Source organism: Lactuca serriola, chromosome 5, assembly GCF_051521515.1.
Source record: "Lactuca serriola cultivar US96UC23 chromosome 5, Lser_US96UC23_V15, whole genome shotgun sequence".
Taxonomy (NCBI): Eukaryota; Viridiplantae; Streptophyta; class Magnoliopsida; order Asterales; family Asteraceae; genus Lactuca; species Lactuca serriola.
In genome coordinates this window covers 327,656,859-327,671,048 of record NC_136412.1, presented here as the reverse complement: position 1 = coordinate 327,671,048, position 14,190 = coordinate 327,656,859, and the positions used below count along the sequence as shown (strand labels likewise).

At 35.3% G+C, this 14,190-nt stretch overlaps 2 protein-coding genes across 4 annotated transcripts; both read right to left on the bottom strand.

Moving 5' to 3' along the window:
- Positions 1–1,817: 1,817 nt before the first annotated feature.
- Positions 1,818–2,270, bottom strand: LOC145050955 (uncharacterized). Its single transcript, XM_078999120.1, has one exon. It carries the CDS (start codon positions 2,268–2,270, stop codon positions 1,818–1,820), a length of 453 nt encoding a protein of 150 aa, XP_078855246.1.
- Positions 2,271–5,525: 3,255 nt separating this feature from the next.
- Positions 5,526–13,716, bottom strand: PHOT1 (phototropin 1). 3 transcript variants are annotated; one of them, XM_079003479.1, is made up of 23 exons: positions 13,582–13,716; positions 12,869–13,456; positions 12,209–12,383; positions 11,334–11,516; positions 9,851–9,942; positions 9,466–9,772; positions 8,986–9,244; positions 8,827–8,897; positions 8,603–8,709; positions 8,456–8,505; positions 8,266–8,370; positions 8,100–8,159; positions 7,906–7,995; positions 7,602–7,763; positions 7,393–7,473; positions 7,216–7,319; positions 7,046–7,095; positions 6,753–6,859; positions 6,541–6,669; positions 6,388–6,439; positions 6,197–6,309; positions 5,935–6,075; positions 5,526–5,784 (listed from the first exon to the last, which is right to left on the bottom strand). In XM_079003479.1, the coding sequence occupies exons 2-23, from the start codon at positions 13,446–13,448 to the stop codon at positions 5,683–5,685; spliced, it is 3,120 nt and encodes a 1,039-aa protein (XP_078859605.1). In that variant the 5' UTR covers positions 13,449–13,456; positions 13,582–13,716; the 3' UTR covers positions 5,526–5,682. The 3 variants fall into 3 exon arrangements, with proteins under 3 accessions (XP_078859605.1, XP_078859603.1, XP_078859604.1); XM_079003477.1 differs by having other exon boundaries at positions 6,197–6,439; XM_079003478.1 differs by lacking the exon at positions 13,582–13,716 and having other exon boundaries at positions 6,197–6,439; positions 12,869–13,575.
- Positions 13,717–14,190: the final 474 nt, after the last annotated feature.

Genomic DNA, 14,190 nt, shown 5'->3' with positions numbered 1-14,190 from the left:
TATATATATATATATATATATATATATATAGTTTGTGACCGTTTTTAAACGGTCTAAAAATTTGACCGTTTAAGAAAATTGGAGCCGTTCCCTCCCGTTACCAAACACACGGCTAATGTCGTAACACCAAATAACGCCACTGATGGGTGGTGTTTTACGTGTTATGATGCCATTTTTCGTTGGCTAGATCGGGATAATGCCCTTCGTCGTTGCTAGTAACGAGTCGTCTAAAAATATTATATTCTGTGTTTATACATAATTTTTAGTCACACATTATTTAATATTTTTTCTATTTTTATTAAATTTTAGTGTATCATTTGTAATAAATCTCAATGTGTTATTTTGGTGTTAATGGCACATTTGTTAATGAATAAGTTACAACCCAAAACCAACCGAAAGAAGACTGGGCGACAAAATGACCAGACTCGAGACCAACTCGAACTGTCAATGTGCATCTTTAGTTTTAAAAGTAATTACATAAATTTTTTTTTGGAACCGGAAAATAATATATTAGAAAAGAGGCCAAATAGCAAGAAACTATAGGCCAAAAGTACAAACTGCAGACAAGAAATATTTACATACAATAGGAAGGACTAGAGCACCAGTCAATCCAATTATAAGAACAATTAACTCTCCTATGTTTAATCCATGAAAACACCATGGATTGAATGTTCCGCGCCAGTTGGTTGGGTGATATCCGAATCTTATTAAAGACAAAATTGCACCTTGCTCTCCAGATTAGCCATGCAGTACCATAACAAATGCTAATTAGGTTCCTCCTCTTCTTTAAGCATCTTCCCCATGTAGAGCAGAACCTCACCATGTCACTTATATTCCCAAATTGAGGATGAGGAATGCCATACCACCTGAACATCTCCTCCCACACCTTTGCTGCCATCGAGCACTTGATCAAAGCATGATCAGTATCTTCTCTTTCCAGATCACAATAGCTGCATATAACTGAGTTGAAGTTGATTCCTCTTTTTTGGAGAGCACATGCAGTTGGGATACCATTTAAGACTGCCCTCCAAATGAAACACCGTACCTTAGTCGGGACCTCCGGAATCCAATCGATCTTCCCTCCTTCAATACTCGAGCCCACCGTATCTATCAGTTCCCTTACCACATTAACGTGGTAAACCCCATCCCCAGAGATGCTACGTACCCACCTGTCTGGTTGGGAGTTTGGTAGGAATGATTCCACTTTGAGAGCCAATTCAGCAAATTCACATGCTTGAGAGCTAGAGGATGGACTCGATTTCCATTCCCATGTTATTCCACCGGTGTTTATCTTGTCCCTTATTTTGCACTTTTTAGTTTTCTCCAGCTTGTACAATTCTGGGAACATTGATTTTAAATTTTCGTTGTCCATCCATTTATCTAACCAGAACAACGTGCAATCTCCTTTACCCACCTGCTTTTTGATTACTTCATCAAAATTGATTTCAGCTTTTGAGAACTCTCTTTTTACCCCTGCTATATTGTTCCAAACACCCGGAATGGACTTTTTTGAGATACAATCAGCAGCTTTATTCTTGAGATTATGGATACCCATAATAGAATCCCTCCATAGACTTGCACCCTCACTGCACAACCGCCACCACCATTTGCCGTTTAGTGCCAGATTCAAATCTTTAAGTGAACCCATCCCAAGACCGCCATCTACTCTAGGGGACACCACCTTTTGCCAAGAAACCCATTTGATTTTCCTCTTCCCATCATCATTCATACCCCATAAGAATTTCCTTCTAATCCCTTCCATAGTATTTATGACTCCAGAGGGTGCAACGAACAGTGAGAAATAATATGTAGGCAGATTACCAAGAACCTCCTTGCATAGAGTGAGACGTCCCCCCATTGAAAGTGTTTTTTGACTTCCATAAGGATAGTTTGGCCTGAAATCTCTCAATCACCGGTCCCCAGTTTTTCTTTAACTTCATGTTCCTTCCTACCGGAACACCAAGGTAGTTGAAGGGGAGTTTGGCCGGTTCACATCCGAGGGGAGTGGCATACCGTGTAACCTCATGCATGTCTACTCCAACACCAATTACCCGTGATTTGTGGAAATTAACCTTAAGGCCAGAAGTTACGTGAAAGCACCTTAGAATTCTTGCGAGATTCCTAATATTTTCCTTATTCCATTCACCCACGAATAGGGCATCATCCGCGTAGAATAAATGAGAAATAGATGTCTCTGAATGTGGGAGGGATATCCTAGTAAAAATGCCTTTCTCACAAGCTGTTTTTATTGCAATATTAAGCCCTTCCATGGCTATAATGAAAAGGAAAGGAAACAGTGAGTCGCCCTGTCTAACGCCCCGTTCCATTTCGAACTCCTTTGTGGGTGACCCATTTACTAGCACAGATGCTCTTGCAGAGCGTAAACAACCTTGAATCTAACCACGCCATTTATCTCCAAATCCCAGTTGCATTTGAATCGAGTCAAGGTATTCCCAGTTGACTGAGTTAAAGGCTTTGTCAAAGTCCACTTTGAAGAGCAACATTTTCTTTTTTGTTTTCTTACTCCATGAGCAAAGTTCATTTACAATCAGCGGACCATCTAGGATATTCCTTCCTTCAACAAAAGCAGTTTGCACCTCTCCAATACACTTACCAATAACCTTTTTTAGTCTGTGAGCCAAGGTTTTTGTAATTATCTTGTATAGACAGCCAATAAGACTTATTGGTCTATAATCTCCAAGCGTGATCGGGTCCTTGATCTTTGGTACTAAAGTAATGAAAGAAGAGTTGCATCCTCTTCCAAGTCTCCCATAATTTTCGAAGTATTTAACAACATTTGTTACGTCATCTTGTATCCCCGCCCAATACTTTTTAATGAACTAGAAAGAAAAACCATCAGGGTCCGGCGCCTTTTCATTCCCGCATGCCCATACAGCACGTCTAATTTCTTCCCTGGTGAATGGAGCTTCTAGCTGGGCTTTGTCAATTACATCCAGCGGGTTGAATTTATTGCTGATCAGCTTTGGTCTCGACGGCCATTTCTCTAGGAACTTTCTTTGGTAAAATTTGAAAGCTTCTTGTTTAATAGTCTCTGCATCTGTGGTCCAAGATCCGTTAATCTGCAGCCCTATTATTCTGCTCTTTCTAAGCTTGTTATTCACATATTCATGGAAGAAATATGTGTTCTCATCACCGTCTATCACCCATTTAGGGTCGTTAATCTTGTCAATTTAATTGGTTTTGGGTTAAATGGATTATGTTAATCAGGTTTTTTCAAAGCACTCATTTGAAACCCGACTTTTAATTTCAGGTTGGTCGACTCAGATTAATCGGATGAATTATGTTGTCTCAATTTCCCCTTTTAGTATATAAGCCACATGTATGGGGTGTTATTCTTTTGATAAAGTGGTAAAAAATCAAATTGTGGTGTTATTCTTTTGAGCCACACTCGTAAAGAAGTAAAGCAAAGGCAATGTGATCAATTTTACTTTTGATTTGGCAATTCAAGTTTATCCACAAAGTACGCTTTCATATATACTCGTCATTTTTATTTGGGAAAATGACCAAAAAAAAATTCAAAATTAGTTCTACATTAACATCTCTTTTTGGTGCCTTATAAGTGGATACTAAAACCATTTAAAAGTTGTTTTTTTTTTTTTTTTTTTTTTTTTTTTTTTTTTTTTTTTTTTTTTTTAAATAAAAAAACCATTTCTGACTATTTATTATTGTTGCGCCGCGCATCACACACGTAACACTTGATCCTTCGTAGTTGTTTGTTTTTTAGAAGACTTCTGATTTAAAAACTGATGCGCATGTGCTGCGTGGCGCAACACCTGACCATCTGCTTCAAACATCTTTACACATTACTTTAACTTATTGCAGCAGTCTACAAATGTTAAAAAACAGACTTTTTATTACATGTTGCGGCCGTTTGATCACCCTCTTCTCTCTTCTACTACAGAGGGTTGCAGAGGTGGTTCGCAGACTTAGGGATGAGATTTAGAACTGGAAAACAGGACTAGAACCGGAATCGAACTGAAACTGGAACCGTTAGAATCGGAACCGTTAGAATTGGGATATATAGAATTGGTTCCGGTTCCGGGTTTAAAAATTGGCTTTATCCGGGTTCCGGGTAATCCAGGTTTGGGTCCATCGGGTCCAGGTAAAATGTGTCTAAAAACCGGAACCAGTGTTAGGAACCAGAACCACTTTTAGGGTCGGAACCGGATTTTATGAAACGTTGAAAAGATGCATATCTCATTCGTTTCAACTCCGATTGACATGCGGTTTTTTCCAACGTGTAGTTTAGAGTTTGTACATGATTTTAGACTATAAATTTGCCATTTTTAGTTTTATATTCATTGAATTACAATCCCCCAAAGTCGAGATATCAAAGTTGAAAGTTTTTAGTTTTTCAGTTTTTTTGTATTCAGTGAAAATTTTAAAACATGTATATCTAATTCGTTTGAAGTCGGATTGACATGTGGTTTTTTACAACTTGTAGTTTAGATTTTGTACATGAGTTTAGACAATAATTTTGTCATTTTTAGTTTAATATTCAATGATTTACAATCCTCCAAAGTTGGGATATCAAAACTGAAAATTTTGAACTTTTAAGTTATTTGTTTTTGTACTTTGTATTCTGTGAAATTGTTAACACATACATATCTCATTCGTTTAAAGTCGAATTGACATGCTGTTTTTTCCAGAGTGTAGTTTAGAATTTCTACATGATTTTAGACTATAATTGTGTCAATTTTGGTTTCATATTCAATGAGTTATAGCCCCCAAAATCGGGATATCAATATGAAAATTTTCAAAGTTCAGCCCACTAAGTAGTAAGTAATTACCAAAAAATTCCGGTTTTTCCGGTTTTAAACCCACTTTATCCGGTTCCAACCTACCCACTTTGATGTTTCCGGGTTTTTCGGTTCTAGACCCACTTTACCCGATACCGTACCTGGAACCGGTTCCTATATACCGGTCCGGTTTCCGGTTCTACAAAATCCCGTTAACCGGTTCCGGGTCCATCCAGTCTGGGTTTGGACTCACTTTCATCCCTACGCTGACTTCAGACATTTTCCATTCGAAAAAACAAACGACACTTTAGTTTGTTTTGCACTATGTATCTCGTTAACATGCCACGTGACTGCCTTGTTGGCAGCTTACTAGTCTATATTATTAATATGGCTTGTCACAACAACTTTTTGGTTGTCCATCCTCTCATCTTAGACCTTTTAACTTCTCCATCGACCCTTTGTCTACTCCCTTTGCATAAGGAGTCATTCATAATCATGTTTTATTTCAATTCGTTCATCTTTGTCGGAGTTAATCAGTAAGGTGCTCGAGCAATTGGTGATGCCTCATAACCAAGTCATTTGTAGACACCACCCGATGATCTAGTAGTAGTCCTAGAGTCGGGACAAACCTTGGAGTACTCCCGAATCAAAGTCAGGATCCGATATTACACTTCCATTTTCTCACGTCAATAGCATAAGCCAGATATGACATAAATAAACTAGATACAAAATGAAAATGAAATAGACCAAATGTGTATAAAAATCTGAGCACACAAATAATATTGATTTTTTATTTCCTTTATTAGTTCTTTAAAACACAAATAAAATCAAGAAAATAAAATTCACAAATAAAACCGTTCTTTATACAACTACAGAAATAAATTTAAGCAAAAAAACACACACAAACACACACACAAAACTTTCAAAAAACATTATTCTCCAAATCTTTGAGTCCAGGGTCAGCCTCTTTGACCTTTTCATCTTCATCTGCTCCAAACACAGGAGTCTCCAGCTTCGGAGGACTCTGAAACAATCATACAAATTAAATGTTTATAACATTCAATTAATCCAATTTCTTCCAATCACTAGATCATTCGTTTTATACAATCGAGTTTCTTCAATCGTCATTTCTGGAACAATAACATTATAAATCTAGAAAACTAGTTAGATTTACCTGGCAACGAACTAAAGCCCAGTTAATACCCCGAAAGAAAGGGTGTCGTTTCACTTCGCTTGCACCTTCATGTGAACCCAACCGATTCTTTGGATCTCTATGCAATAATCTATAAATCAACTGTCTGGCTTGAAGGCTTACCTGGATTACATTCAAATTCTTTTCAGCTTCAAGAATGATATTTTATATTTGATAATTAATAGTTAAACTTAAAATCTGATTACTAAAAACTGATTGAGCATGCATGTTTTGGAAAACGCACCGGTATGCTACCAGGAAACTTGAGATCTTTATGAAGAACATTGGCGAATGTTCTTTGCCTCGTCTTTCCTCTAAATGGCGTGTACCCATAAAACATTTCATATAAAAGAATACCTACAAAGAACAACCATAAATAATCTAAAACTAGTAATATCTCTAAAGAGAAATTCATAGATAAGTTTAAAAAATTACCAAGAGCCCACCAATCCACTGCACTAGAATGTCCAGCTCCACTTATAATTTCCTGAAACATTGCAAAAAAACACCTTATATTATCTCAATATCAAATTGTAGAGGTATATATCTATATAAGTGATTGATAGATAGATGTATATATATACGAACCGGAGCAATATATTCTTCTGTTCCCACAAAAGAATTCGATGCCCTCACTGGTTCGGCCATGAAGATTGGAGTCTGTTGACCTTTATGATGCCTCCTCTTCTTCTTTTCATTTACTTCAGGAATCAAAAGCTGAATCAAGAAGTTAAAAAGGTTTGTAAGCTAGTTTTATTGGGATATTAAAGAAGGAAATTCGAGACGATCATTAGAGATACCTGAGGCTTGCAAGATGTCAAGCAGGAAAGATCAAAATCAGTCAAAGCTACATGTCCACTGCTTTGTATCAATACATTTTCTGGCTTCAGATCTCTGTATATAATACCTACAACCACCATTTTACTCCAATTCGTTACTTATAAATTGAGTTACATCTGTTGGTTTCATGAAAAAGTTTAATTAATAGATAGTTATTATATAAATCTGTAATCAACGGATTTGTTAATTAGAATAATTATCTAGGCTGCGTTTGTAACTCGGACATAGTACATGCATAGTTTTTATGGTGTACCTTGACAATGAAGATACTCTAAGGCCACGAGCACCTCTGCAGCATAGAATCTATAAGGAAAAAGATATGTTTGTTAGAATTATCAGTTCAAAAAATAAATAAATAAATAAATAAATAAATACCATCTAATATATACCAAGTGTCCATCAAGTTCTAATTAGAAATTATACCTTACAGCCTCTTCCTTCAAGACCTTCATTGGTTGTCTGTCTAAAAGCATAAAAAGTTCTCCTCCAGAACAGTAATCGGTGATCAAACAAACATGAGATGGTGTCTGCAAAGATTTTTGTTTGTTAAATTAAAGCTGATATCATTTATTACTATGGTTTTTAAATGTGAAATTTTACCTGAAATGAAGCATATAATGCTGGAAGAAAAGGATGGTCTAAGATATCCAAGATCTCCCTTTCTGCACATGCTCTATGCACCTATTTCATTTAAAAAAACAAAAAAAAAAATTAGCACACAAATTAAATTCCAAAAAATTACCAAATGGATATTTTTGCAACCACTGTTAAAAATGGTTTGTAAGTTTCGGAAACCTTGATATTCTTACCTTGTTACGATTGAGCATTACACTTTTATCCATTGCTTTCATTGCAAAGAACTCTCCAGTTCCACATAACTCAACCAAATGAACACTTCCTGTATCACCGGATCCTAGAGGCTTTATGGGCTTAAAATGCTTCAATCCTAACTTTTCTCCACTCTCAATAACCTACAAAAACCAATATACAACAATTATATATATATATATATATATATATATATATATATATATATATATATATATATATATATAGGATGTTCATATGCATATTTATATAGAATCCTAGACATTTTAAATGTATATATGGTACCTTTAAAATAGCATTCCAGGCTGAGCTATCCCTTCTATGAGGCTTGGGGCGAACTTCATTCGAATGTTTTGCCCATAAATCATCTGGGGTCTGTGTATAATCATTAAATTTAAATCACTCCATATTCTATAATCATTAAGTGTTAATTTTTTTTTTCAGAATCTAGTTTTGCATTCTGGTAACTAGAGTTTTACCATGTTAGCATCTGGAAGTTCTCGGACTGCTTCATCTACGTTTGCTGCAGTCTCTTTCACCTGAAAACCATAAAAAAATGCCAGTGATTCATACGTGTATATGGACACAATGAATTGTAAGTATACACAGGATATATATTAGGGTTCATGATCAGATTGTAGTTACCACAACAGCGCCGTCTTTAGCTGTAGCTTCAGGGATACAGTTGTGAAGTGGCTCAACATGTTGACTTCCATCTAATTGCACCCCAATAAAGTATTGCACTTCTCCCTATACCACACAAAATACATACATTCTTTATATATATCTTTTAATTAACTTAAATCTTTAAGGGCTTTTAATTCAGTCATCATACCTTTTGATCACGCATAGGCTGCAGATGAAACAAATTCCAGAATTTTTTGCCTAATTAATTGATTACAACGAAAGAAGATTTAGCAACAGACATATATATATTCTCGAACACATATATGTACATGTATGTCTATATGTATGTGCATACCGCTTTTTGTATAATTGATGAGTTGTACAGTAACTTCTCTTTGGTTATCAATGGCGTCTCGGATTTTCTTGACGGTTGTTGGATCAGTTTCAGGCCCTTGAAGAAACCTTAACATAATAATGGTCTATTAATATAACGTATTGTTTTCCATGTTTTATATATAACGTTATCAAGCAGAGATTAGAGCGACTTTTACTGAATTTGTGAAGTAATCCTTAAATTACCTGCAATTTCTTCCTAGAATCTCTTCTCGACTATACTCTGTTAGCTCTAAGAAACTATCCGACGCAAATATCTGGAGATCAGAATCTTGAAAATGTTAGATAATTATGAATTTTCTAATTAATTAACGAATTAAGATCAAATGGTAGTACTAGACTTACAATGGGATTATCGGGAAGTCGAGGATCAGTGATGACAAAGTTTTTCTCAATACGTTCAAGGGTTGTTGCGAGATCAATACCCTTTCTCATTTCTTTCTTTCTAACTTTGTCGTCCAAGCTTTCTGGCCTCGAATCAGCTTTCTTAAGCTCAAACCCATCATCTTCATCGTCAACCTCACCATCGGTATCCTGAATGTTAATGTCTCCCTCGAATCCGTCATCGTATTCTTCACTACTTTTACGATTTTTCTTCTTGATTCTATATCATAAACATATGCATTAGCATCTATATTTAAATACGCATTCGAGTTACTTGTACTTTAAGGGATTACATGCATGCATGTATGTTTTTTTTTACTAAAACTCGATAACTCTGAAAAAGTTTACTAGTTCAGAGTTCTCCAATGCTTGACATGCATGCATGTATGCTTTTTATGAAACTCTATAAGTTTGACATGAAAAGTCAAAAAATTTGAATACCCCATGAAAGAAAGACGTCTTGGTTTTTTCTGCTTCTTTTCAGGAAGCTCGTCGATTGGCTGCATGGTTTTGATGGTTCTAACGCCGGCGTGTGAATTTCTTCGTGGAGGAGGTGGTGGCGGAGTATACGTAGTCTCTGCAGATTTACGCCGGCCTAAACCCGACGCATCGGCTTTGTCTTGTTTCTCCTTCTTTCCTGATTCCGTCATGAATGGATGACGATTGGTTGACTCACTGAGTGATCTAGGTCTTTTCACTGCCTCCACCAACTCGGTCACTGAACTCGATGCCATCTCTTTTTGTCTGGCTACAAGATTAATTACATCAAATAAGATCAATACTGGAGACATGGGTTTGTGAGAAATTAACAAGAAAAAACGAGTACCATCATATCGAATCAAAGATTCAGGCAACCCATTTGGCCGGAGAGTTTTCTCTTTCGTCCCTTCTGTATGCTTGCTCACCTCCACTTGCATTCTGTATATGATGATTATGATCATGAACACTGTTAACCAAATTACTCCTTATAAATCAAGCCTACCATAGTTTCTTCCTGTGTTACGCCATAATTGATGCTTAAATTTTTTTAAGAAAATTAAATTACGGAACACTTGAAAAACAAGAGGAAAAAATGAATGAGGGTCAACTTTTTAATAGCATGAGTCAAAGGGTAAATTTGTAAAAAGTTGGGAGTTTAATTTCCCATTTTTGGAAGTCGACGACCATGTGACAGTCAAAGGGCAACTTTTAAAAAGTTACCCTTTTATGATATCCAAATTTTGGTAGTTAAGTTATCCATTGATTAATGATTACTAATTACTAATGTCAACGACCACGTGATAGTCACGTGCTACATGTTGGACCCTTAACGTTGAGTTAAATATTAGATAAGGTGGAATAATATAATATAATATGTGACAAATAAAATAATTAAACAGGGCCATATGGAAACAGGGACTAAACCTCAAGGAGGGTCCATGCACCATCACTCACCATCAAATAGTAACATCACACACGATGGGTTCCAATGGTCCATCATTAATGGACCACCATGTCCCTCCCTCAACCCCTTACCTAATGAAACAAATCAAGTGATAGAATACAAACTACTGAAATTACTAAACTAACCCTGTGATCGTGTAAAGTTGTGAACTTAGTAGGAAATTTGTAACGTGTCGCTTTCTTAAACGTTGGTGTAGTTGTCGAGAGAGAAACGAATTAGATATGGTGGAAAACTAATCTTTTTGATTCCGAATCATTCAGAAAGAAAAGAAGATAATTTAAAATACTTGAGACCGAAAACTCTTTAACAAGATGACAGATAAATATGAATCACGTAGGGTTTGATTTGACGATGACAAGACTAGGGCTCACCGCTCATATCAAGCTAAAGAAGTATTTGTCTACATACATTGTTGAATACGATGTATCAGATATGTGTAGGGGTTATATACTTATAAGTATACACCTGATAATAAACAACAAATAATGTCTAGATCTAAAATAATCAAACTAAAACACCTAAATCAAGTAACGCATAATGAAACCCCTAAAATAGTTTGACCCAAAATACTTACATATACATTTATCAGTTCTTACTATTAGAGCCTAATGGTTAAAGAGTAAAATTTAAGTCCACTTTTTAAACCTTTCATTGATTTCTCATGTGGGCCTTGAAATAGTTTGACATATATGGGTCATTCAGGTATTACCATTTTTTTACATTTATTAAACGGAACGAATAGTTCATGGTTGTTTTTAACATTCCTTGTAAATTTTTTTTTTAAAAAAAGAATATGATCATCTCATATTCTTATGAATGTTAAGTTGTGTGACATCAATAACTTCAATTATAATTTAAAACATACCCAATGAATTTGAGGATGTTGCCAGCTTCATCTTTGATAGGGGAAACAGTGAGAAGGTTCCAAAAGGTCGAGCCATCCTTCTTGTAGTTGAGGAGCCTACCGCAGAAGGTCGTGCCCTTTTGCAACGCTTCCCTAATTTTAGCCACATCTTCCGGGTCGGTGTCTGCACCCTGTAGAAACCGGCTGAAACCCACACACACACACAGCTTTTTCAATCATTTATTTCAAATATAAAATAATAATAATTATTATTATTTATTATAAATTATGATTATGATACGTGAGCAGATAAACAGTTATAATCTATTCTGTCCAAATTTCAAAAGTTGAATACTTTTTTGAAAATAAAATTGATAATTATTTTTAATGGAATTTGTACAGTTAATCGTATTATTGTTATGGTTATATACGAGATGAAAATAGTGTTACGGTGTAACTGTTATTTTGGAACACAAAGGCAGCAAAACGACAAAATGATATTTAGGCGACAATTCCAAAATATGCAAAAAAGTCACAAAAAGTTCCTGAAATGTGAGTGATTGTTCTTAACTTTCCACAAAATAATATCTTTGTCTAGATATTAAAAACGAAACCATAAGATCATTAAAGTATAATGGTTTTATGTTCAATTAAATATTATTTAAGTATTTACAAAGAGAAAAAAAAACTAATGAACACAAGTTAATGTATTAACCGATGTGAAATAATAAAATTGAATAAGTTATTGTATCAATGTTTAATTAAAACCATATTTCACTTGTTAGATTTTTTTTTTTTCAGTTTATATTAACCCAAAATCATTCTTTTTTTTTTCAACGTAAGTGTCTTTTTCATAAGAATTTTTCTGAACAAATTAAGAAAGAAGTCATATATACCAATTTCTGCCGATTACTTCCTTGGAAGTGTAACCAGTCATCTTAAAGAAACCAGCACTTGCATATAAAATTGGATAGTCTGGTTTTGTGGCATCTGAAACCACAAATGTCTGCTGAAATGTCGATAATGCATCCTTCAAATCCTCTGATACTCTTGGAAAACCTCTCTCTTTTCCTGTTCCATTGTTTATTCCAAAAATATATATATATATATATATATATATATATATATATATATATATATATATATATATATATATATATATATATATATATATATATATATATATATATTAGTATGTAACTTATCAATAACACTAATGATAAAAGTTCTTATAAAACAAGTTTTGCTACATGAACAAGTAGTTGTTTAGCATTGTTTTATATTTAATCCAATTTTAGAATATCATAAGAGTCGAATCATAAAAGAATTAAACTATATATCCACAGTTTCTGTTTTCACATATATAATTAACACCTTCAGATGTTCATATAATAATGGGAATAATTTCATGATCATATATTATAGTGTTCAATATTTATGTCAAAAAAAAAGTCAGATTTACTGTTGACCTCTTTGTATTGTAGAATATAAACTAAAGATCGCAACTAAGTAATCAATAATTAAAAACTATGCCAGTATAATGTAAAGAAACTTACCCAATCCCTCATCATCTGATATATCACTGGAACTCTGAAGGGAATTACCCGAATCCCTCCTATTTGAACCGGGTTTAGCATTCGGATCCTCACCGGAGGTTCTTACTTTAACTCCCTGTGGCTTACCAGTTTCAGTGTCTGTTTGCAGAACTAAACCCCACTCCGCCGCTCTTTGTTCAGCAGCACCCACTATTCCACCCGGCGACTGTGGTGCCATCACAGCCGCTTTGGAACTTTGAGCAAAGGCCGGTGACTTAGGCGCCAACGTCACCGGCGGAACTTCATACGGGTTAGGATCTTTCAGGGCCATCCATGACTTGATCTCATCACCTGGCAGTCTACCGGATTGAGAGGTCGAAAGGCTAGCAACATTAACATTGACTGCCTCCGACGGTGGCGTTTCTGGGTTGTTCTGTGGCGGCGACTCCGCCCAGCTCCGCCAGGTGGGCTGTGGTCGGAATGGTGCGGTGGTGTCGTTGGCTGATGGGTTGAATACTTCAAGTGAGCCACGGACGTCTCTTTGAGCTGGTAGGAACAGTGGAGATGATGACTTGTCTTGTGCATGTTTCTTTGACTCCATTCTCTTCTCTACACGATCGACATGCAAAATTTACATATAAATTAATTGCTACATATAGTTGATGGTCTATAAGAGTATAGCTATCTCCAATTTTAATCAAATTTATTAAAAAGTAAGAAAAAAAATCACAAACTTTAGAGAGGAGATTGGAAGAGGAGATAAGGATGGTGGAAATGGTGTTAATGGGCACTTCGGAAAATTGAAGTACAAGAAGCCCAAAAGGACAGATATTTTTGGTTTAGAGTTTAGACATCACATATGATGGCCATATTCATTGAGAGTACCAACTATTCAAGGGGTAATTCTGTCATTTACTAGTAAAGATATGATATGAGTAGCTTGCTGGCCACTAGAATTTCCAAAGAGAAATTATAGGTAATTTGAAAATATGGATTCAAAAGACAAAAACACCTTCTTCAAACAATTTATTTGATTTGTTATTGTTTTTATCAAACTTGATTTATTATTTTAATCAATCGATTTTTCTAGCCGATATGGGACACTAGAAATCCCTCGAGTTGGAGGCTCGAATGTTGAGACTAGACTAAATGTGGTGCTATCGACTCTAGTATCATATTAGTTAGATTAGCATATAATATGTGAAGGTCTATATTTTCTTTGAAAAAGCTTTTAAAAATAGATCAGAATCCCATATATATTGAGATCAATAGTATTGTATTTAGCAATGTGTCACTCAAACAACTCTAAGTGACTCGGGTTTATTTATGAGAGCTAATTTATT

What these genes read in the sequence shown, in the direction of transcription:
- LOC145050955 (XM_078999120.1), bottom strand. Translation starts at nt 2,270, where the DNA reads ATGGAAGGGCTTAATATTGCAATAAAAACAGCTTGTGAGAAAGGCATT.
- PHOT1 (XM_079003477.1), bottom strand. Translation starts at nt 13,448, where the DNA reads ATGGAGTCAAAGAAACATGCACAAGACAAGTCATCATCTCCACTGTTC. An exon ending in TAATGCTCAATCGTAACAAG is followed by an intron (nt 7,474 to 7,601) that starts GTAAGAATATCA and finishes TAAATGAAATAG; the next exon opens with GTGCATAGAGCATGTGCAGA. An exon ending in AGTTTCCTGGTAGCATACCG is followed by an intron (nt 6,076 to 6,196) that starts GTGCGTTTTCCA and finishes AATGTAATCCAG; the next exon opens with GTAAGCCTTCAAGCCAGACA.